Genomic DNA, 23,429 nt, shown 5'->3' on the forward strand with positions numbered 1-23,429 from the left:
AAGAATTTATGGATCTTTCTCAATGTTCGAATTATGTACATGCAACGATTCTCTTTTACCAAAGCTTTCAAGATTTTCGAAACGTTGTCCCCTCTGTAACCTCTTCCAAGTGGCTGCAGTACGGTAGAGTTTCGATACGGATTAATCCGGGTCTCTTTCGAAACGGATCCACGATCCGGAGCAGACTTTCTCGATGTCACGGAACCTGGCACATTTGATTCTATTTAAAAAGAAACAGATCCTGGCTAATTCCTGGTAACACGAGCCTGCCTCGATCCCGCTTATCTCGGATTATCGAGAGTTCACTGTTTCGTTTAGCTTTATTCCCGATCGTCGTGCCGCCCAAGATGGTGTTGGATCCGTAACCCCTCGTCAACGTTTTTCCCTGGCAAATGGTTTCGAGTTAAATGGTCGATTAAAAGGATAATTGCCGAAAGTATTAGGGACCACCCATCCGTCCGTCTAGATCTAGCAAAATAGATACGCATTAATTGGATGAAGGGGGCTGGTACTCCTTTGATTACCTATTACCGATAATTATATGTTCACCGAGTGCCCAGATCCGGCCCGGCACGTACTCTGGAACCTGTTCCCCTACAGCGGGGGAACATTGAATCAAATTGCGTGCGCGCGTGCATGCGTATACACGAGCCGTATTCACGCCTCCTAACCTTTCGCGCTACTGGGTAAACGTAACTCGTAAATAATTGGTCCATGGTAGCGGTGGCCATTGCGCTCCATCGGTCGCTTTCGGTTCGGCTCGCTACGGTTCTTTCATAGTCGGGGATCGTAATTCAATTTCTCGTTCGACAGCGAACCTGAGGATGAACCTAGCTTCGGGGTATATCGATCGATCGATCGAGAGAGAGAGACAGAGACAGAGAGTGTGGGTCAGAGTCGAGAGGATACGACGCAACGTGCTGCCAGACCGAATATCCCTCATCCGCGTCTACCCCTAAATATTCTCCTCTGGTTGGCGGAGCTGGAAAGGAAAACTAAATTGATAGATCTCGAGGTTCCCGTATCCTCCTTTAACCTGAATGCTAAAAGAGACGGCGCGGTGCTTTCAAGTCTGTTCATGGCAGCGCGGACGGATTAGATCATAGAATGTCCGCGTCGAGTCGTTGAAGAAGCAATTCTTGAATGGATCACTTAACGGATGAATCGGTGATTTGCAGTTTCTCAAGAGAATACTAAAAACCTAGAAGGCTTTGCGAGTGACGCCCTGAATCACGTTTAAAACACCCACCGACTTCGGCTCGTGTTTCACGAAAAATTCAGGGGAAATTAAATCAGCGAGCGATCCTCGAGACGATTTAGTACCCCGGCGTCTCTCGTTACTACGAGACGTAGCCGTAAATAACCCAAGTAGTTTATTAGATCGGGTTTATAAGCAGTTTATAAGCGCGTCATGTCGAGTCACTTGTTTTCTTTTTTTCACGGCTCTCTTTGTATTTTAATTGGCAGTAGGACAGAATCGCCTACAACGGTGCTTTAGCTTTAGGCTAGCAGTAAAATAATTCTTTCGATCGGTAGTTTAAGACCGGTAGTTTAATGCGGTGGTTCGCAAACGCCGCATTCTTTTGGAGGATCGAAGAATGGAACAGCTTCGTACTTTTAGCGGACTCGACGATAACGAGTCACGCGTACATACATACATATATGCATACATACGTGTCATTTGTTACGGAAGAAGCATCACGCGAGCAAATGCATGTCCACAGCGCATTTTGCAGTCGTCGTGGTCGAGACTGTCATAGTTCGTGAACGTTGCTGGAAATTTAATAGACATGTCCTGTCGCTGGTTTCTTGATCCTTTGACAACGATATCGTCGGGCTTAGGGGATTTCGTGCAATTCGCGATAACGGATAAAGAAGCCACACCTTTCGGTGTCCTGATGATACTTGTCACTCCAATCCTCTTTGTTATTTTCGTGGTGTACGAATCTTCGTCCGTATTACTTCGCGAAGGATGCACCGACTGACGAGATTCGCGTGCTGAGATTATCGTCGTTGATAAGAAAACAGCAAACCGCTCGTTTCCGATAAGTTTGTTCGATAGCGTCAAACCAACATTTCGAATTTGTTTTCCCGTGGATCGCAAAATTCCGTCTTCTCGAGGATAGTTAGAATCTTTTGAAATTTCAGATGCGTAAGAACGCTACTATAGATAGTAAGGTATGCCTAGTTTATCGGTTTCGAATACATATCTCGCATTAGATTAGATTTGTTGTGAATGCCCAAAAAGATCTGTCGAGATCAGAAGGGCCAGAGTCGATCTTCGAGATTGCAGCAATGCCTTTTATCGGTACGGAGGATCCAATGGGAGATGGTTGTCGGTAGGTTGGTACGGTGATCTGACTGGATGACAGTATGGAGACATTATTGTAATTGACTACTCCTCCGGCAACCTCAAAGTTACCCGACCGTCCAATAAACGTAATGCCAGCTTCTGGAGTGGCCCGCAAGCCACGCAAAATGACAAAGGATCACGATATAGCATCTTGCGGAGATATCGGCAAAATGGTGGGTCGGGGTGTCAAATTCAATTCTAACTAACGTTAAGCGGTCGGAATCGAGGGCATGCCGGCGAATTAACCCGGCGGATAATGCCATTACCATGGAAGCCTGAAATTACTGAACATTACGTATCGACGCCAATTACACTTGCACGCGCACAGATGCCCTGCATGCGACCGGAAACGATTACTTCATTTACATGCCGCCTAAATACACGCGGATCTCGATGTGGCCAGCCCAGATCCCGGTCGATTACGAAGATCACGCGGGCTATCGATTCGTCCGAATATTACTCCGCAGGCGAACGCCTGTAGGGAGAAATCGACGAACACATTTGACGGTTGCGTTGCTTATTATCAGTCGTTAAACATCAGGCCGGATTAATGTCTCTCCCAGCGTTGCATTATCATAACACCACGAGTCGCAGCTGTTGCTGACATATCTACCGGCGCTCACAATGGCGGTGGTTCCCTGCGTCTGTAATTTATTGTCCTTCGAAATGTGTTTTCCTGTGTGATTCGCAAAGTTACTTTGATTCGCACGAGTTTCGTGGCGTTTTGGAATAATTGTAAAGTATGTACAATATCTTTCGTTTTTCATTTAAACATCTCAAGAACGATGAAGTTTCTGTGATGAGTCTAGACTTGTAACTAAATGTATGACTCGTTAAGGAAACATGTCCTCGTTTCTGGCCCTCTTCTCGTTAAGTATTGTAATTTCATGTATGCTCTATCTAAACGAAATGCACGTAAAAAAAAAAAAACAATTTCGACTGTATTGATGTGGTTCACAGTGAATTTTTATGAAATCAAGCCGACCAGCTATATGTATAGACAACGAAATTGAATTTATTAACAGCCGATATCAATTGCAGCGGTAACGGTAATTTTACGTATTCGTAATCGAAATTCGATACTCCTGGATATTGAAATAGTTTCATCCCATCTATTGTGTTTCCAGATAAATGTTCTACAATAGTGCTTCACGAATTAATCGAAAAGAATCAGATCCTATTCAGGGGAGAATCGATAAAAGTTACTAAAAAAATGACTGCTTTTGACTGCTATCTTCGTTCCAGAGTGACGGGGAACAAAGTTCTTAAATTTCCCAGATTTTAATTCTGAGGTCTGAGTTTTATGATTGAGCGGCGAGTGGAAATTTAGAGTCTGGCTAAGCTGCAAATACAGCCGGGACTCGTGATGTTAACTTTTACGACAGTTTTCCCCGTGAAACGTTCGCGCACTCCCGCGTCTCTGTTCCGTCAGCTTTATAGCGTAATAAAACGGAATATCACAGGTACAAGAAATACGTGATACCGCGGGTAACGGTTACGCGTATCGGATGCTTGCACGTGGGCACGAGCGGCTTCAAGGAGAAATTAGCAACAAAGTATGAGACTACTGTTCTACAAGGATCTATGATAATTTTTCGCCTGCTGCACCTGCCGCGCGCGACACGAATTACAATTGGCTGTGTGTCCTGAAACTAGTTTCGCGAGACCTTATCGTGAATTACGTGACTCCTGGTCGACATATACACTTCGAATCGAAAATTTATCGAGAACCGAATCGGTGGGAGATCTTTCGTCGATTTCGCGATGATCAAGCTCAGAAACAGAACTTTAAATACAATAATCTATCGACTACACTATTGAAAATGCTGTACCTGTATTTCTTTCACCGTAGGCACATAACGAATTTCACGGTACTACAAAAATGGCGAAATTAATGAAACATCTGCCAACCTCTCCATGACGTTCCTCTCATCGTAACTCAATCATGAATCTAACTGGGAATTCCAGGAGGTTGGATTCTGATTACATACACTCTGAATTCGTATCCTTTCAAACAATGTAGCCACGATTCAATTTGGCAAACCAATACATTCCCGTGTCAAAGGACTATCCCGTGTATAGAACGGATGAATTATGTTTCGCAGGTTTATCGAGTGAGCGAAATCGACGCTTTAAAGCTTTACGTTTCGCGTAGCTACACCTAAAAGGGGCTTTCACGAAATTTCGTGTCTTCATAATACGCTGCGCCGGTCGGGTCAATCGCCACGGGCGATATGCCGTACCACAGGCTTCCTGGGGAAAATTGAGCAATTACATGGCATTGCGTGAGACCGTGTTCCTTACAAACGGAAATTTCCTCGGTTTGGTGGTGTTCGTTCGGCCAGACTTACGAATACCTTGCTCAAACCGACTGTACGTGTGTACACATGAGCTTCGGTTGTGCGTTGCTGACGAGACATATCCCCGAACAATGACTCTCTATTGGGTAAAAGTTACTTAATCGTTGTACCAAGTATTTTTGCAAATAAATCATGCCACGGAGACAACGTTATCACCGCTTCGTTTCCGAGTCGTATACTTTGTGGACACTAAAAACTCGAGAGTCGAAGTTTCGAGAACCTTATCGTTAATATCTTTTCCGCGGAAAATTAAAATCGAAGCGAAGTAAAGTTTCATAATCTCTGGAGTTCCGTTCTCCCGGTACCGCGGCGAAAGTTCCGCATCGAAAAATCGCAGCATTAATAAGTAAGACTAATGACCTGTTCCGAGACCATCCTCCGATCCGGAAGAGAGACACTGCTATATACGAATTTGCCTGGAAGGTGGTACCGCGAGCGTAGACAGTCGCATATAGGCGTCTGCGTTTACAGGTGGACGTGGTCTAGGTGCGCCGTCATAAATCTGCCAAGCCGTGGCAAATTAAATCATTATCTGGAAGCTGCGAGCAAATTGCGCCGATGCATGCACCGAGGCTCCTCCCTCTACCATATCCGCTCTCTCCTTTTTCTTCTCCTCCTCCTCCCCCTCCTCCTTCTCTTACTTCATCCGCCACCTCTTCTCCTTCTTCCACCATTGTGCTTACGGTTCTTTTTCCTCGTACTCGGTCGCCACCGATCCGTGTTCTTCCTTCTTTCCTTTGCGCCGTTACCGCGATTTTACGCTCGCTCTCTCCCCCAACAGGGCGAACTTCCGTGGAAGTTTCAGCCGCGATACCACAGCCGGTGCGGCGCGGCGGCCGCATGTCGAGGATATACGTTAATATTCGTAAATTCCGCCTTTTGGTTTTGCAACCTGGAGAAACTATTCCGCCCGACGCCCCACTTAGAAATGTAATTTCGCCGAGCCGAATCCACGGGATTCGTGCCGCTTTAAGTGGAACTACAACTGCCACCAATTGGGGCTGTTTTATAGTCGGTGACTAGGGAGGAGAAAGAAATACGATGGCGAGAAGATTGGTACGGTGTTAATAGATATTACATTTTGGGGGAACATTTTTCTAAACTCCGGGAGATATAAACGATCAGGAATTATTAGCGATTAATCCTCCTGTTCTTCCTAATTCTATACGATCCGAAACGCAACATAACCTGTTAATATACCTATATAGTAAATATTGTATTTAATTTATACCTGTTACTATTCCTTTTATACCTCGGTATGTCAGAACAAAAAACAACAGGATTGGCATTTGACTAGACTGTGGATTAATATGATTCAGTGAAATAAGAATGCCCTTGTCAGACTACGAAAACAGTAGAAAGCCAACAGAGACGGAGATGGTTTATAGTGTATTATACACTGTGAATTATACACGCATAGATTTGCTTCGGGAGGGAACACTTGGGAATTATGTACAATTTCCAGTTATCTACTGCAACCTTATAAACACGATATATCGCGCACTATTCATTTTAAGGATCGCGTGCGTTTTCTTTGAAATTCGCCTCGTTGCTACGTACTAACGTTAGCATACGTTATCTGGCACGTAATGCCGTGAATGAACGAAGATAAAGTGCAGGAAAGATGCGACGGAAGATCGAGTGTTATTTCCTAGAGGAAGATAGACAGGAATATCTTCGGAATCTTTCAAAGTGAATAATATTTCTTGTTAAAAAGCCACGTTCACGTGTTAAAAATGTAAAGGTTACGTTCGTTGAGAATATTTCATTGATAGTGGGATCGAAATTGGAAACAGTCTTAATATATGAAACATTCGATCTGTTTGAATATTCATGAAAAATACTATATCAATAATGAATAATCGGTGTATACAAATGATGGATGTTAGAATAATTCTTCTACATCGGTTATAAGTTATTAAAGAATAAAGTGTAGAGCAATCCTTTCAGGTGAGAAGAAAACTTAAGTAGAGCATCCGTATAATACATCAGACGCAAGAGGAACGCATGCCACTCACGCTGGCCTATTCTACTTACAAAGCTGTATCTTTCTAAATCTTACGTTTACCAATGATTTCGAGTCTTTTTTTCTATCAAGTTTGCAGCATTATCTTATTGTATATGTTTATATGCAAACTAGTCAAGAGAGAGAAAAAGAGAGATACGACTTACCAAACCGTCGCAGGCAGACAATGCAACTTGGGAGTTCGGATGACCGTGAATGAAGCCTCGATAATGGCATTTGCTCGACTGATTTTTCGGCCGGGTGCGCATGTGCACGTCACGTTTTCTTCTTTCGACGACCATCCCAGGACCAATGAAGTTGTCCACGGCGATCATCTCGATGTGGTACTCGTTACTGGCGACCGACAATCGGTAGTGAACCACTGGTCCATCCTCGTGGTGGTGGTGGGTCACGTTGTGCGAGATAAGCTCCCCCCTATGGGTCACTTTCCGTGGTATCACGATTTCGTGCTCGTGAACTTGTTCCTCCAAAGTATATATACCTGAAGCGAAAGCGATTACAGTGAGTTCGATCCCTCCTGTCTCCAAGTATTATAATACTAGCATTTAAGTCGAATAAAGATTATTGAACAGGATACAGTGGATTCTTCCTAGAAAACTTTATCCCTTAACAAAATATTCGTATCGGGGAAACGTTACATTCCTCTGAAGCAAATATTCGAAGATTTTCAATGAAAATTCCAAACCCCATTAACTTTTCTTGCTCAAAATGAAATATATTAATAATATATGGAGATATTATTCATCGCCGAAAAGTGCTAAACCCGTTCGTTCAGTATAATCGAAATTGAATATGAAATCGGCCGTATGCAGGGCCGAGCTGTACATCTTGCGTTTCGTTTTCCCTTTAAATTCAGTCTAACGCGCGATAAATCTCTGGCGAACGTTCTGTAAAGGGACAGCGCATACATAAAACAGTGTTATATATTTATTGACTGTTTACCGGCGGCGGTTTCACTCGGGCAACACAAGATAACGTTTATTGTGGCGCGCGTAAGTGGGCAGACTCGTAAACGCCGCCCGGCCAAAGGAGGTGCATTCGACCCGGAGGAGGGTGTGATTGATTGCGGACACCCGACACTGGCCGAAACGATATTTCAAATAAATAATTACGCGAACCGTTTCGCTACCGCTTCATTAAAACAGCTATCCTGACGTTGACTGTAAAGCGACCGACTAAAATATTATTCGCCCGTATTGTGAATTATGCGATTTCTCCGTTCCCGCGGAAGATGAGATAAACGGTTGCTAATAATAATATTCCGCCGCGGGAATTCCAATGACTGGTGTTATTTTATATTTAAATTTCGTTCATTTTCACGTTCTGCTCTTTGCAACCTTTCGAGCTGCATACCGCAGTGTTAGAATTCTATAGTGGCACTAATGACATTAACATTTTACGTAAAATGTCAAACAATGATTACCGTTACCGGCAGCCATAGTCTCTCATTAATTTGCATGTTCCGCTTAGACAGCCGAGACACTATAATTTGTTTTTTTTTTCTTCCACCTCATAGACCTCATTATGAGGGGAACTCGGCGTTGAATAGAATGTGCAAGCCAGGCAACAGTATTCTCAGCGGTTCGTATTTTTTTTTAACGTACCCTTCCAACTTCTCTTCGACCAACCCAGCGTCACCGCACATTCAATGCTACACCAGTCTTTTTTTTTTCTATGACTCCTGGCATTTCTGCGTACCTTTTATTTATGTTGCATCTCATTACGGTCTTGTTCTTGTCATTACGGTTGGCGAATGAATATAAAATTCGGTCGAATCATTCTCCACAGATTGCTCCGGAAGCCCTTTTCAGAATACGTTTCGTCGTTGATTCCTAAGTACTCGAAAATTGTATAACTCATTGTAAAATTGTTGTATATTGGGAACGGCTCGTGCGAATGAATATCCGCGATATCGTAACATCGAAGTCAAAAATGATGCGGAACGATGGCGTAACGAGAGGGCCGGGCGACGGGACGACGGGGCGACCACAATATGTATGAAAAGTGGCCTGTCGATCGGTCGACAACGCGAGGGCGAACGAACGACAGTTATGCACCGTAAAACTGGTGTAATAATTTCCGATTGATTTAATGGCCCCTGCACACGCGTCCGAGTGAACTGCCGCGCCGCGGCCGTTTAGAAAGGAACCGCCGCGGATTCGATTAACGCGCCCGTTTCAGGGTTGCCATCGGTTTTCACCCGGTCGATCCTGAAAGCGGTCCATTTTTTCTTTCGTCTCCCACCCGCCAGCCCACCAGCCCGCCAGCCCGCCCCCACGCGATAAGAGAATGTGTCTTACGAGTAATTTGTCAACGCGGTGTCCGACCACCGATAAATCTCGATCGTAGATACTACGAGGTCGAAGAACGGAGGTGTCGGGAGAACTTTGAAAAGCGCGACACGACAGAGAATTATAAGGTGTTTTGTCGTTTGCGATGACGTAAACGGGCGTCGCTGCGTTGATAGATTACACGTTGTTTCAGAGACAGGGCTGTTTTGCGAATAAGTCTTTGTCGTCAGGTTACCCGAGCCGAAAGAGAATAGCGATCGTTTCTCAGTGGGATCTAATTCGCGAATAGAGACTTTTTCTGACGTCCGAATGCGTCACTGTCCAACGTAGCTGTTCTTTTGTCGCTGTTTGCAAAGGGTTCGCGATACTGCTTCCCTATTGCGATTATATAAAACTACAGCTATAAACATAATCTTCGGAACAATAGTCAAGTTTGAATATTTCAGGAAAGACACAGGGACTGATTGTGATTTCTACGAGACGATGAATTGTTTTCGCGACGGAAAAATCTGGAACGGCACCGTTCGTTTCATTGAAGACGATATCCGATCTCGGTATGCAGATTGGATCGCAACGACGTTAACTGTCAGGCTGTTCTTACATGAAGACATATTGCCGCAGCTGAACCGTGCCTGCATTCTCGACGTCCTTTCCTCTCTGTTCTCCTCGGGCAGAGGCTAACCGCAATTATTCTATTAGGCGTTAGATCACCGTCAACAATAGTAAACGATCGATCGATGAGCTTTGACGGGGGAATACGCTGGTTTTGCGGTGACTTCGATGGTTTCGTTGTTTACGATCGCTTTTACGGCCACGAATTCGGAAGACTCGAAACGACGGAAACCGATAACGAGTCTCATTTAATGGTTGTGTACTTTTTATTACTATAACCGCGCGAACCCGGATGATTTATAGGGTATTTTGACGTTCGGAATCCTAATGACTCCGACTAGAGAAAAAAAAGGCTACAAGTTAACGAGTAACCTTGGTGAATTAAGATCGTGGATAGCAGATTAACCGGCGATCGTGGCTGCGAAACCGCTCTAAGTGGACAGAGGACGCAACGTTTGCGCGTGATTTCATGAGGCCGCAACGATAACCAAGCATTGGTCGATTTACACTGTTTATCGGTTAATTTCATCTCTACATTAATTTCGAAGGCTAATCAGCGTGTCGGTGGCCTAAAGCCCGCACCCGGTGGCATCGATCTGACTCGTAACAGACGTAACCGGGAGGAGAATTATTCGCGCGACGCGGATTATTACGAACAGACTGGAAACGGGATCTAAAATATCCCCGAAATTCCGGCAGCTCCTCTGCGCGTATAAATTCCTGAAAATATATGCTAGTCGACGAATGATAAATGTAAACGGGCGTAATTAATGATGCACGGTAAAGACACGGAATTATATGCGGACCGTAAATAGGATTATCACGGGATAAATGCCGGATGCGGATCCAGCTTGCCACGCGAAAGAACAGTTTCTGTCGGGTGATTTTCATATGATATTACATCGTTCATGTGGAATTTGCTACATTAGTTGCGAATTTTTGAAAATATCCAATTTGAAATGAACCATTTCCGCCCGAAGAAGAAAGTACGCTTCATTTACCTTATTTCGTTTTCGCGAAGAATTTGGAAAATTATAGTACCTACTTACAGAATGGCTTAATACATATTATGTATGTACTACCCAAGTGAAGTTAATTAAGGCGATCGGAGTTATCTCTCCGAGTTTACGAAAGGGGTTGACTTAAGGTCTCAATAAGCAACTTATGGTGTATCTCTGTGTTCAATTATCTCGGACCGTGGAATAACGAGGGTTAAGCGTAAGGTATGGAAGGAGCGCGGGTGTCAGTCTCACCGATCTCGTGGTACGGTATACCGTTACGAAATAAAATTGACTATTTTTCGTAAAATTCGACCTTATTGGGATCGATCTGCTCAATATCAGCTGTAAACCTTGAAGGAGTCCACGGTTGATCAAGATATCGATCCTGGATGTAAAAAAAGGAATTTACGATGGCTCGATTTCCATCGAGATAGTTGGAACTGCGGGTGGCTGGGATCTCCGGGTTGGCCAGTGGTAGTCATATGAAAAAAAATCTCGATCGAACGATCGATCGATCGGTCGGTCGATCGATGGAGCGACAGCGACGGCGACGGTGGTGGCGACCACGGCTCCGAGTCGCTTTCCACGCTCGATACAGGTTTCTGCGATGCGGATAAATAGCTGAATCAAGGAGAAAGAGAGAGAAACACTGTCTAGTGCGTTCGGTGAACGGTATAATCATCATTATCCTATTATCATTATAGTCGGAAAAATGGCGGTCGGACCAATCAGCGTGCGCCTCGAGCGAGCCGGGGTTAACTGCAGGTGGGGACTCGGATGAATACTCGGACCTCCCATACAGCCTCTACCTACTGCAACGATCGTGTTCACGATCCAGGACATATGGGAGCCGATCCTTCCCACACCACATCACACTACACCGCGCGCTGTACGCTCCTTACGTACACTCGCCTCGCTTAATTACATGGAACAGATGATGCGTCGCATCGTCGTTTCGCGTAATTACAGGCTACTTATGTGTTCGGTTATTAATTAACCGATTCAACGCGATGACGAACCTGTCTGTTTTCAATTCGTATTTATCGGAGACAGAATAGTCATGGATAAACGCGTCGCGGCTCAATCGAATTTCCGTGGACGTTAACATTTTGGTTCTCCGCTCAATTTAAAGAACATGAAATTCCAAATCCTAGAAATATTATTAGGCGTTGCTACATGTATGTAGCTAATACATTTGTATTTTTCTAATAGGTACCGGAAGTTTCAATATGACGTAGAGAATATTTGCGAATGCTCGGAGATCGATTCGAAATGTTCGCAGACCGTCGAAACCACTCAATCGTCCGTCGAATTACTCCAATTTCCCGAATTAGACTTCTCGGAATTGACGCAAACTGACGCGTATGGCGCGGCCGCGGCGTCCTAGTTGTGCCACGGGGCTCTAAAGAGTGGCACGGACCTTTTCTGGAGTGTCAAAAATAAATTCAGCTCACGTTTAGGGGCCGCGAGGATTCACGCAACCTTAGATTCCGGTTCGAGCGGGTCGTGACTCGGAGTTCCAGGAGTCAAAGTTATTAGGCGTCGGGGCGATACTTTATCGTTGATACCTGGTATTACGGTAGAAACCAGTTTCCTCGGATGACTCACTCCCGGGCCCATCTCGGGGCCATCTCGGGCCCATCTCGGCCGGCCCCGCAAAAATCCTCGGCCATTAGCATATACCTACTTATCGAATTCATTAAGGTTCCCGCGATAGCCGCGGAAATACGCTGCAACCTCCGATACCTTTAACTCCCCTCCCAACCCTTCCCCCTCGATCCGCGTGCTGTTTTTAATAAGTGATCCACGAACGGGAACGGTCATTTTCAGACGTTAATTGAACTTTTATAGTTATCTCGTTAGTCGTGATCACCAGGGTCACTCGCCGCCGTGTCTTGACTTAGCGAACTCTATAATTTCGTGCGTTGCAATAATTAGCGAACCGTGCAGTTTAGTACTCCACTTTTCGATGGAATTTACCCTGGCGCATGCAACGTATACATTCGCATCGGTCAGCTCCGATTCCCAGCGAGTGTACAGTCCGACGCACAGAGGGAGTTGGAACATTCGTAGCTGCATCTCAGGTTTCAAGATCGAAGTGAGAATGATTTAATAAGTCTGGATAAATGTGTTTCATCGTATTCGAATTACTGGATTGTCAAAAGTATACGGCGAATCCGGCAAGATGATCGGTACATGTTTCAATACTTCCCGTATACATAGCTTGAACATGTGGCACAAAGAATTTTAAATGGCAAGCAAGTTGACGTCGCATGAATGCCAAGCAACCTCGTCGACGACACCGCTTGGCCTCAGTCGACCGCTCTATTTTTTTAATAAGGCAGTAAATATTTGAAAATCACGGAAGAATACAGAAACAGGCTTTCGTTTGTTCTCAATTGCGTAAGAGAAGGTCGGATGAGGTTACCGACAGGCTGTTTAACATTTATTTCGTAATTCGATAGGTATTGCATTTTCTTTACACACACGAAATAACTATTCGTGCATGTTTCTATACCTACTTTTGTTTTAGTCGAAATACGTAATCAGATCAAGTCAAATCGAATTTAGTTATATTTTTCTCGAAACACCTTGTGCGTCGATTTCACCGCATCGAATAGTTTGATTACTTCGTGCATACATTGAAATTAGCGGACTGTGCGATTTCGTGTAAAGTTTACATCGTTACAGTTACCAGAATGCATCGAGCAACTGTAGTTCTGTTTCTCGCAGAGTTCTATTAGCATTTGAACACGTATTAATTTCCGGACGTGCAGTTACAGTTCATTCAGAAGGTATTGAACTTAAACCTCCAAAGCTTGTAATTTGACATGCTATTTATATTGCAACAACTGCTACTGAAATTGTATACCCTTACGTGAATTAACGTAAAGCGAGTTTAGGTTGATCGTTAGATTGATCATTTTGTTTAATTATGTTATTGGTGTCGTTTTAAGACAGACACTTTTAGGGAAATATTATTTGCAACGGAAGTGCTGTAAATACGTCGAAAACTGCGACCTCGAAGAGGGTTGAGGTGCGAGTTTTCGTCGTGCATCGTAATTTTGAGTTCCTTGTCGGATTCCAGTTTTTTCCGCAAGCTGTTCGATTGTCTTATAACGTTGAGATTTGACACCGCGTTCGACTTTACTCGCAATTTTTCCCTAGGAAGCGTTAAATTATTCGCGGTGTAATGTTTCCTCGATTTTCATAAATTCACGAGAATGAAACATCGGTCGTGGCATGTGTTTTATACATATATGATACAATCATTTTTGGAATAGTAAATTACTGGATGTACGTTGTCTCTTATTCAGATCACGTTTATACTTTTACTTCCAAGAATATAAATCACAGAAAAGGATACATGTTCCGTTACATTTCCCGTTACGTTGATAAAAAATCCCTTTCGAGTAACAGACGATATTTGGTTAGCGATGAAACATTCTTTGAACGAGTAATCTCGCGAAGAAAATCCGCACTCGTTTCCCCTGCGCAACAGATGGCTTCGCTTTTACGGGGAATTAGACGATTTCGATTAAATAAATCGCGCCTCAAGGCTTCATCGGCGTGGCTGAATGTGATGCTCGTGTTTCAATCTCGCAGTTCAAGAAACTTCACTCGATTCAACGAACGTTCGCGGACTATATAATTTTCTTTGTTGGATGAACCGTAAAATTTTTAGGAGCTATTAGAACTCTGCAGACGAGTCAAGTCTGGGAAGTTAGAAACTCGGATGTCCAGGATGTACTATTATCTCTTAACTTGTTGAACCTTTTGAAGGCCGAGGTCATTAACCTGAATATCGGTAAACTACTTTCATCTAAGCGGAATCGTTTGTTACAACGACACAACGACGAGTGTTTGGATACGTCCAATTGATCGCAATATCTTTTCCGATAGGCAATAGCAGATAAACGTGCAATAGCTTTACTGCTATAAGTACTGTCTGAAACGTATTGTCTTCCGATTCATTTTGGGAAAAGATTCAATACTCGATCGAAATGGAGCACGGCGGATAATATTCAGTAGTAAAATTGTTAATTTCAACCGACGCGACGCGCTGAGAACGGAACGCAGTCTGCCGAGCAATTTTCCGGGTATTCATCGGAGCTCCGGCCGGAATAGGGTTAGGTCAACCAGAGACGACGATTAATCATAGCGATACAACTTAATTATTGTCCACGCCTTCTACAACGCAACGCAGTGCACGTGTCCAAAGGTTCGCTCGCGTATTCCTTAACGATAAACGAGATGGATGGATTTGACTTGGAATAGTATCCCTCGAGAACAGAAAAACGATAACGATTTTAATGCGTCTAAAACAGTGATAAATCGGAGTGTATTAAATCAATCAATCATTCAGCGATGATAGAATGCTTTATAACGGACGATACAGAGGAAATATGGTTACGTGGTTCAAAATTTATTTGCTACAAATATCGGAGGCTTCAAGTCACTGTACCTACTTTTAATGCACCGACATATTCGTGAGACGAAGATTATTCAACGATCAAGTCGGTTTATTGGAAAACTCATCGATTCGATGCTGGGATGGAAGTCGGTAATTAAGAGGACTTGAAGTTTCAACGAAAATAAGTTATCGAATCGAAGCAAGATGATAAGATGCTCAAGTAAGGTCTACGAGACAACAGAGTTAACGGAGACTTCGCGGCAATCAATGAAATACAATTTTCGTTCGATCGAAGCCCAGTGAAACCAATCCGGAATGATTTTTTTTTCGATGCTAGCTCTCCGCTCGCACGTGGGTGGTTACAGACCGAGCACAATCTCGAGCTGTCTTGGCTCGTTCGTTTTTCATTAATTATCTTAGGCACTTTCGCAGATAGGATCGCGCGGTTGGGCAACTTTGACACTTGAAAAACGTGGAAACTTTCGGATTGATGGATTTATGAGAACGCGAGTGGACTCCGTAAACACCGGCTTTTTTCCTTTCACGGGAAAGTTCGATTTATGTATATCGGTTCGCGAAACTATGAGCACGCTCTGTTGGAAAAGAAAACTCGCCTTTCGCAGTTACGTCGGAGAAAACTGTGAAACATCTATTGAAGTTCCCGTAAGTGAACACTGTTGTAACCTTAGGTTCAAGATGAATCTACTACCCCTTACCTTGTATATTGATTTCTTATTCACTCTGTTTGCGAGCCTACCCCCGATCTTCCGTGTGGCTGGAGAAGTGTCGCATATAACATGCAAAAGCTGCACAAGACCCTGTTCCGTGGTAATATCGCCGTTTAAAACTCGACGTGCACTCCATTGTTCTCCGGACACCCTTTCTCCGGGCGTTACCATGAATCTTTCTTATCAGCGGGAGGGAGTTAAATTATGATGACCGGTTGACGAATTGTTATCGCGGGGGTGGCGCGCAAGTGCGGCGGCGTCGTCGTCTTTGCTCCAAAATGCATCTATCTTTCGGCGGGCCAATAAATCGCGCGTCTAACCGGCCATTTACGCGGGCACACTTAAATATCTACGTCGCGTCGTCCTGTAGCTTGCCGCGGATCGACTCGGCTCGGCTCGGCTCGGCCTCGATACGACACGAGCACCGCATCTTATCTCGCTAACCATTTTCACGGAACACGAACTCACGAGATATTCTTCACGGGAATCGCCAGGCACCCTGTCCGGGATAACGTGAAATCCCGGCGTTTGCTATACCCTACGTGGATATTTGCTATATTTTATCTAAATCCTGTTCGTTACACTGCCATCGCGATAAGGGCACCTACTATACTTGTTTCGCATCCAACCTAAAGTGCTACAAATTTCGCGGTAACCCTCTGCGACCCTTACTGCTCGATCATATCGGTGCCGATCGGCGAAACTAAGCCGGAGAGTAAGAGATAGGGATGCATTTGCGTGTAACGACTAAGTGAATTCGTACAGTTTTGGGACATGAATTAAAAAAAGAACTCGCCTCGTCGAAAACGCGACGATGAAGTTGTAGCTATAATTTCTAAATTACTTCGCGGAAACTGTCGAGCACCAACTGCCATAGACCGAACAAAGCCTAGTTAACGTTCACAACGTAAGCCAATGTATGTAACGAGTAAGGTGGTTCGGGACAAGATCGTAAGTAACAAAGTTTGGTGTCCGACGGAGGATCTCGCGGAATATTTCCGGGTAGCGTGAGTTATTGACAGGCGAGAAATTTCCCCGCGTTTCCGGTGTACTTATCGTACGTGTAAACTAGCTGCGGCGCCCTGTCGCCCCGCCGAGACATCGCAATAACAGATTTCACGATTTCCCCAGGGTCATCTGGCTGTTATATCTCTCGTCGAACAACCGATAAACTAGTCTCCTGTAGAGACCACGGGAACAACATTAATTTTCTCATCGGAGATCCAAATGTCTCTGCGTGGCGAGAGGAACGAATATGTACATACATACATACAACCGTGTCCTGTTTCGTTCCTCGCTCGAGTTGTTTGACGAACGCTTTTTCAGATTCTGTCGCGGACGCGTGATAAAGTGACAACAAAGATTTATGACTACCCTATCTAGAACGCGAAAGCGTCGGGAATTCTGTAGAAATGTTGAAAGTTTTCAGAGCGATAGGCTTGATCCTGGCGCGTGAAAATTTTCAGTTAAGAAATAACGTTAAGTAATTGAAAAAGAAATTGAATTAAGAAATTGAACGAATCGAGGCAGCCGAATATGAGAGAAGACCGCGTCCAACGATATTTCTGCCGATAAAGACAGAAAATCCTGTCCACAAATAGAAGGGATGGCGCTACGCCGTGACATATGCAGAAGCCGACGGTCGTGGTCGTGGGTGAGGGCCGTGGTATCTCTCGAAAAGGATCACACTCCTGCGCCACTCCGGAGACTCGTTCGCGTGGGTTTTATTCGTTATTGCTGATCGAGCGAGCTTCGGCCTACGCCTCGTGTCGTCTTCGTCCTGCCTCCCTGTCTGCCCCCGCAGGTGCGAAGCGCTCGCTCTTCTTCCAATCTGCCAGACGAACGTCCACGCTCCGACTTTCATTCGCGCGAAACTCAAATCGATTTCCTTCGATCGGAGCCCAATACCATTACTCGGTCTTGTACAGCGTTTTGCTTTTGCCGAGTCGATTTGCAACGTTGTTGGTCGGTAACTCGCAGCTGTAAACGCTGGACAAGTGAATCTTTCGGAAGAGAAGTTAAAATTAATATTAGGTACACTCCGCGACGAAGCAAACCTTTCCGCAAACCAAATAATCTACTTTTAACGGCGTTAGAATAATACGACAGAGACAACGACTACCTGCGTTATCGGGATATAACCAAATATTCGCACGCGTTATGAGCAAATACGCAGTGCTAATATTTGCACGAATACTCATACAAATTCCCGAGTTAATGTTTACCCTCCTTGGATACGGAATCAGGATCCTGACAACGTAGCACCTACGTTATACATACGAATATCACTCTATTTTGGGTCTTTAAACATTGTTCTTCTACGGTGCGCTGTCTTCCCTGTGTATTCGTCCCTCGTCTAATGGAAATTATCACTTCCACGAAGTGATATTTGAAAATTAACCCAAGGCTACAGATTAGACGTAATTAAATACACATACCTTTTAGTTCTCGAGGAGTGTTTCAAGATTTCGGGAACCTCGGTTAAATAGCTCAAAATATTGCCTGAAGAAAATTTATTGCAATTTCAGACTTGCTCTTTCACTGATTCACGTATATCTATGTACATACATACTACAGGAAGTGTACGACACTCGTATCTCTACAAACCCTTCGACCCTTCTAAATGCTACATAAAAATTTACTGTAATTATACTGTCGTAAAAGAAATTCAAATGTTCATACTGATTGTGAGCCACGTAATAGAGCGGTGAATCGTACGCGAAGATGCCAGTCAGACTGCATTATGTAACCACGTAAAATCAAGAATGAGAGAAGCCCGAACGAACGCGAGGCTGTTCGGCCGGCAGTTCTGAATAACTGCATTCAGTCAGACTGCATTATGTAACGACGTAAAATCAAGAATGAGAGAAGCCCGAACGAACGCGAGGCTGTTCGGCCGGCAGTTCTGAATGAAAATAAAGATAACGCTTCGTCATCGAGTGCCTACGCGAATCGAGTACGACTGCGGCTGCGACGGCGGCAGTCGCGTTTCAGCGTTTTCGGATTTGCACGGCGATGCCCACGCGCGTCCTGCCTTTTATTCGCTGTCGCTTTCGCATCGGTCCCGGCGCGGCGTAAGGCGGCGAGAAAACGAGAAGGGAAGACAAAAAGCGAGCGTGTACTGTCTATTGACGGCGCTGCCCACGCCCGTTCGCCCGCGCGCGCGTGCATTCATCGAACATCAACCGAGTACCGGCACAGGTGCGCGTCTCTTCTGATCCCTCTTGTGCGGTAATTTCGCCGACCTTTTCACTCCTTCCGGCTATGCATGGAAAAGTTTTCCCATTTTCAAAAGATAGAGAGCATTTTCATATCCTCGTATCTTGTTAATCATTCAAGTATTCGTAAACTTGTTTATATCAACGATAGTCCTAAAGGTTTTAGTCGAAAGTTGACATCGTATGTTCTAGTTGTTTCGAACGGAGCTTGGGGATACGTCTATGACTACTTTCTGTGAAATTCAAGGCGAATGTAGTAATGCAAGCTCATTAGACGGTATAAATTCCTTACGCTTTGTAGAAAAGCTAATGCAAAAACCGTTCCATTTGTTTAAATTGAAAGTTTCTACCGGTGTATATGTATAGTCCGTGCGAATGATTTTCGAAGTTCCAAGAACGTCTGCTTCGCCCGAGACAAGCGGAATTTTGAAATCTTCGATCCTTCTTCGTAAAAGTTGAACTCCGCGGCTCTGTGTAATTCATGGACTTAAGATTTTATATCGGCTTAGGAAGTTCATAGTCCCCGCGAATCCCATAACCGAGAAACTTACGAAGAGACCCGAAGAGAAGTTCGAAAATTGAAAGTTCGCGATCCTCGGAACACTTTTGAAATTTTGAACAGTTCATTTGTTTCAACCGTACCGCAAGACCGTTCGGCAAACTTCGAGGAGTCAGGAATCTAATTAGGGATCCCACAAGTTCTCGCGATCGTTGCCTTCGATGGTCTCGAAGATTCCTCCAACGTCGGGTATCTTCGGAAATTCGTGAATCAAGGAACAACCCTACGGTTTATGGCGTGTATCGAAGTAAAATGTTTGATTTTAAAATAAAGATTTTGCGTCGTTACACTGACAATTGCCATAATATTATTAGGATGGAATTTTGCTCCTGCTCGGTAATGTCGTGAACCGAGAAATCAAGAGAGACCGAATAAGCCGGCTAGTAGGTAATTGGCATCGGTTCGCGTGTGCGTACACACGAGTACCCACGCTTATTTTCGAGCAGATATTCAGTGAACGAAGGAACGATTTTTCAACGAGTTCGAACCATGAATGGGCGGTCGGTGTTACAGACGAGCAGGGAGCCTTCGTTTTTTCGTCGGGTTTGCCGATGCTTGGCGCCATACCAGGGACGTTGCTTTTCTCCACGGATAAAAAGTCGAGAGACGTTCGGGAGGAGGGTCGACGTTACGCGACAGAATCGGAGAACCGTTTGCGATCTTGTTGATCGATCTATGCACGATTCCCAGGAAATTGCTGAAGATCGTATCCAGGATAAGAAGAGGCAAAATTCTTTTTATAGACGAATAGTATGCATTTACTAATATAAGTATCGTGGAATTCCTGAATAATATTGTTTTGGAATCGTCTTTATTCGCGTGACGATCCGTCCGAGAAATATTTATGAAACACGATGTCCAAATGTCGTTGATCGAACATTATTGCGTAATCTTCCGATCAAAAATCTCGTTTCGTTTTGTTGCTGTAGGTATTCAGCGATTAGGCTACTTCATAGAAAACCGATATCAACACTCGATAAGGTCCAAATTCCCGACAAGGAACAAATAACTGTCGTGCACGAAAATTATTCGCGCCAGCTCGTTCAGCGGATCGTTCTAAACTCGAGCCTAACTTCCGCGGCGAGTCGAAACAGTTTGAGGCTTTTAGGTCTGGTCCGTGGCTCGAGTTGCCGGCGTTAAATTTCACATTGGGGAGAAGCATCGCCGGGACGGGGTGCAAACCCTACTAATGCCTCGTCATTACGATACTCTTGGCGAGTTAATAACTCGGTAACAGCTGAAGGGACACGGGTAGTTTGTCGAAGTAGACAGATTACACGCGTTAATTAAGTCACGTTGTTGAACAACAGTTGTTCAGAATAAGATGAACTAAATTATACACCGCGAAGTTCAATCGGACTAAATCATCAGACTATCATACAGTATATCAAGATAATTTTCCTATCATGCTAATGTTCCTCAGTGTCAAATAACGTCAAAAAAATATTATCATTAACAAAATCTTCACATTCCCTTTAATGGTAATTCGTTTAACTTTATACGATGTAAAGTCTTTTGTAAAGCCGTTTACACACGTAGGAACGTAGCTTTAGTCTAAACCGAGGATTTCGAGGCAATGAGCGTCACCGTGTAAACGTGTCCCCGCCGTCGCCTGTAATTTCCTTTCTCGATCATGATAATTGCGTCCTAACGACAGGCTAATTTCGAAACGCGGCTCCGTTTCGCGCGGCTAATTCGACTCGGTTCGCATTGTCTCTGCGCCCACAAACCGAATAAATATTTACGAGCGGCTTGTTCGACTTCGTCCCGGCCCGCCAAGTTATCTACAGATACCCAGTACATGTATTGAAAAGGCACCTTGGAGGGTTCTATTCTTCTATTCCGCTAGGGGAAGAAAGGCGACGCGAAAGCGCGTTAGCCGCCACTACGAACAGAGTCGTTTCTGATACGGTGCTGCTCTTATGATGACTCGATCGCGTGGGATTTGAATCGCGGCAATTCGCGAACCAATCCATAGGCAAAAGTTCGTATCGATAGCATACGAAATTCCAAGATATTAAAAGCGTCGACCTTGATTCTCACGAATTTATTACAATATTTCGCCGAACGAGAGAGGTCAGTGAAAGGAGGAACTGCATTTAAGACGAAGAACATCGTGGAACAAATGTCAAATGAAACCATTGTGTCAATAGCGTGGAGGCACAATAGGCAGAAAGTTCAACTAAAAGTTTCCGTGCTATGAACGCGCGTGCAAACAGAGACTCCTTCGTCGCTTTGTCCAAACTGGTGGCAGAAAATGTTTCGAAAGGTGTACCGCAGTTTCCTCGACTCAATCTGTCCTCCAGCGACATTATTTTCTCTCGGGGAGTCGATCGGCTGGTATCTGTAAATTGTCCGATAAAATGACGTCCGGCGTCGCGTCGGGAACAGGTGAAAAATGACAAAAGCAAACGGAGCGGTCGATTCGATTGGTTGCCATCGCGTATGCTTCTCCTTCTCTCTCTCTCTTTCTCTTTTTCTCTCCCCCCCACCTCTATCCAGCTACTTTTGTTCGAGAAATTGTCATTGCCAGTCCTCAAGCAGAAGTCTTGTCTTTGCTGGAGGCGGTTCTGTTAAGTGCACAAATAGTGTCCAGTTACGACATAGAGAAGTAAACGAAAAGAGATTAAGCGGACAGCAACGATGGGAAAAGGACACCAGGGTGATCTTCGATCAGGAGTGTCGTAAAATGCTAATCGCCATTTATTTATGCTCCCCGGGAGTCTTTAATGGCTGTTAGAGCCAACAGTTGATTTTTAATTATGCCGATAAATATTTCGAATACGTCCGGGAGAGCCGGCTAGGTCTGTAATTGATTGTCGTGCCGTGATGCTCAGCTACCGGCATAAATAGGTGCCTCTTTTGATGTGCCTCGTCTCCCATCGAGAGATTCTGCTGATCTTATCGGGATAACGGGGCGACGCGAAGCCGCCGTCTGGCGGGCCGCCAATTGACATAATTTTTAGCCTCGCGTTTAACGTATTGCGCGAACCAATTGCCGATTCTGCAAAAATCCAATCGGTTTCCTCCACTGTCACGCGAGGGTTGCGTCCAACAGTTATCGTCGTATTCCCGCTGCTTTAGTTTCGGAACATATTCCTTTTTTCGGAATTTCTTCGTCCTATTCGACTAAAAATATTCACTATGACAGCATGTTTTGTTTTATGTATGAAGAATTGAACGTTGCACAAAAAAATATTTACCATCAATGAAAAATCTGATAAATATTTCCTTTCTAAAATTACTTAAGTCTCCTGGTATACAAGATAGAATTGTACCATGATAATACACAATAAAAAATTGACGGAATAATAGCACGTAGAATCGTTACCCCCATTTTATCATGGTATTGTTGAGAGCGGTTTTCAAACTCACCCCTGACGTTTGGACGATGCAGGCGGGCTTCCGGGACGATATGCACAACAATGACGAACGCTTGAAGCATCAATGGATAGAGCATGGTGGTGGCCAAGCAGGAAGTGTACCTTGTAAATATTATGTACACGACAACCAATTGGTCGACAAGCTTCCGCCCTTTAAGTTGTCACTCTTTGTCCTGTAATAAATATAAAATATTGCCTTGTGAGAGGATTCGGAAAGTTGGTTAGTTGAACATCGCGTCGTTGTTTCACGCATCTGTTCGTTGCATATTCTCCGTAATTATTATTGTCAGTGCATCTTGTCAAATGTTAGGTGTTATGATATACATACTTCTCGAGACTTTGTGGCTTTTGTAGTAAACATGTTTATTTGTTAATGGTATTCGATTATGTATATGTATGTAGGTAGGTATCTGATAATCGCGAGATGTCGATTTTTACAACAAAAACGCGATTCAATTTCGTTATTTACTAGAGAGTGTAAACG

General features: G+C 44.2%; 1 protein-coding gene across 1 annotated transcript in view; it reads right to left on the bottom strand.

The window, feature by feature from the left end:
- LOC107195118 (A disintegrin and metalloproteinase with thrombospondin motifs 7-like) overlaps window positions 1–23,022 on the bottom strand; it is a 41,807-nt gene extending 18,785 nt beyond the window's left edge. Inside the window, exons 1-2 of the mRNA XM_015584897.1 lie at window positions 22,938–23,022; window positions 6,886–7,220 (exon numbers count right to left, since the gene is read on the bottom strand). Of these exons, the coding sequence (XP_015440383.1) occupies window positions 6,886–7,220; window positions 22,938–23,022 (420 nt within the window). The remainder of the gene's footprint in view (window positions 1–6,885; window positions 7,221–22,937) is intronic.
- Window positions 23,023–23,429: the final 407 nt, after the last annotated feature.

The sequence above is a fragment of the Dufourea novaeangliae genome, unplaced genomic scaffold (assembly GCF_001272555.1).
Source record: "Dufourea novaeangliae isolate 0120121106 unplaced genomic scaffold, ASM127255v1 scaffold49, whole genome shotgun sequence".
Lineage (NCBI taxonomy): Eukaryota > Metazoa > Arthropoda > Insecta > Hymenoptera > Halictidae > Dufourea > Dufourea novaeangliae.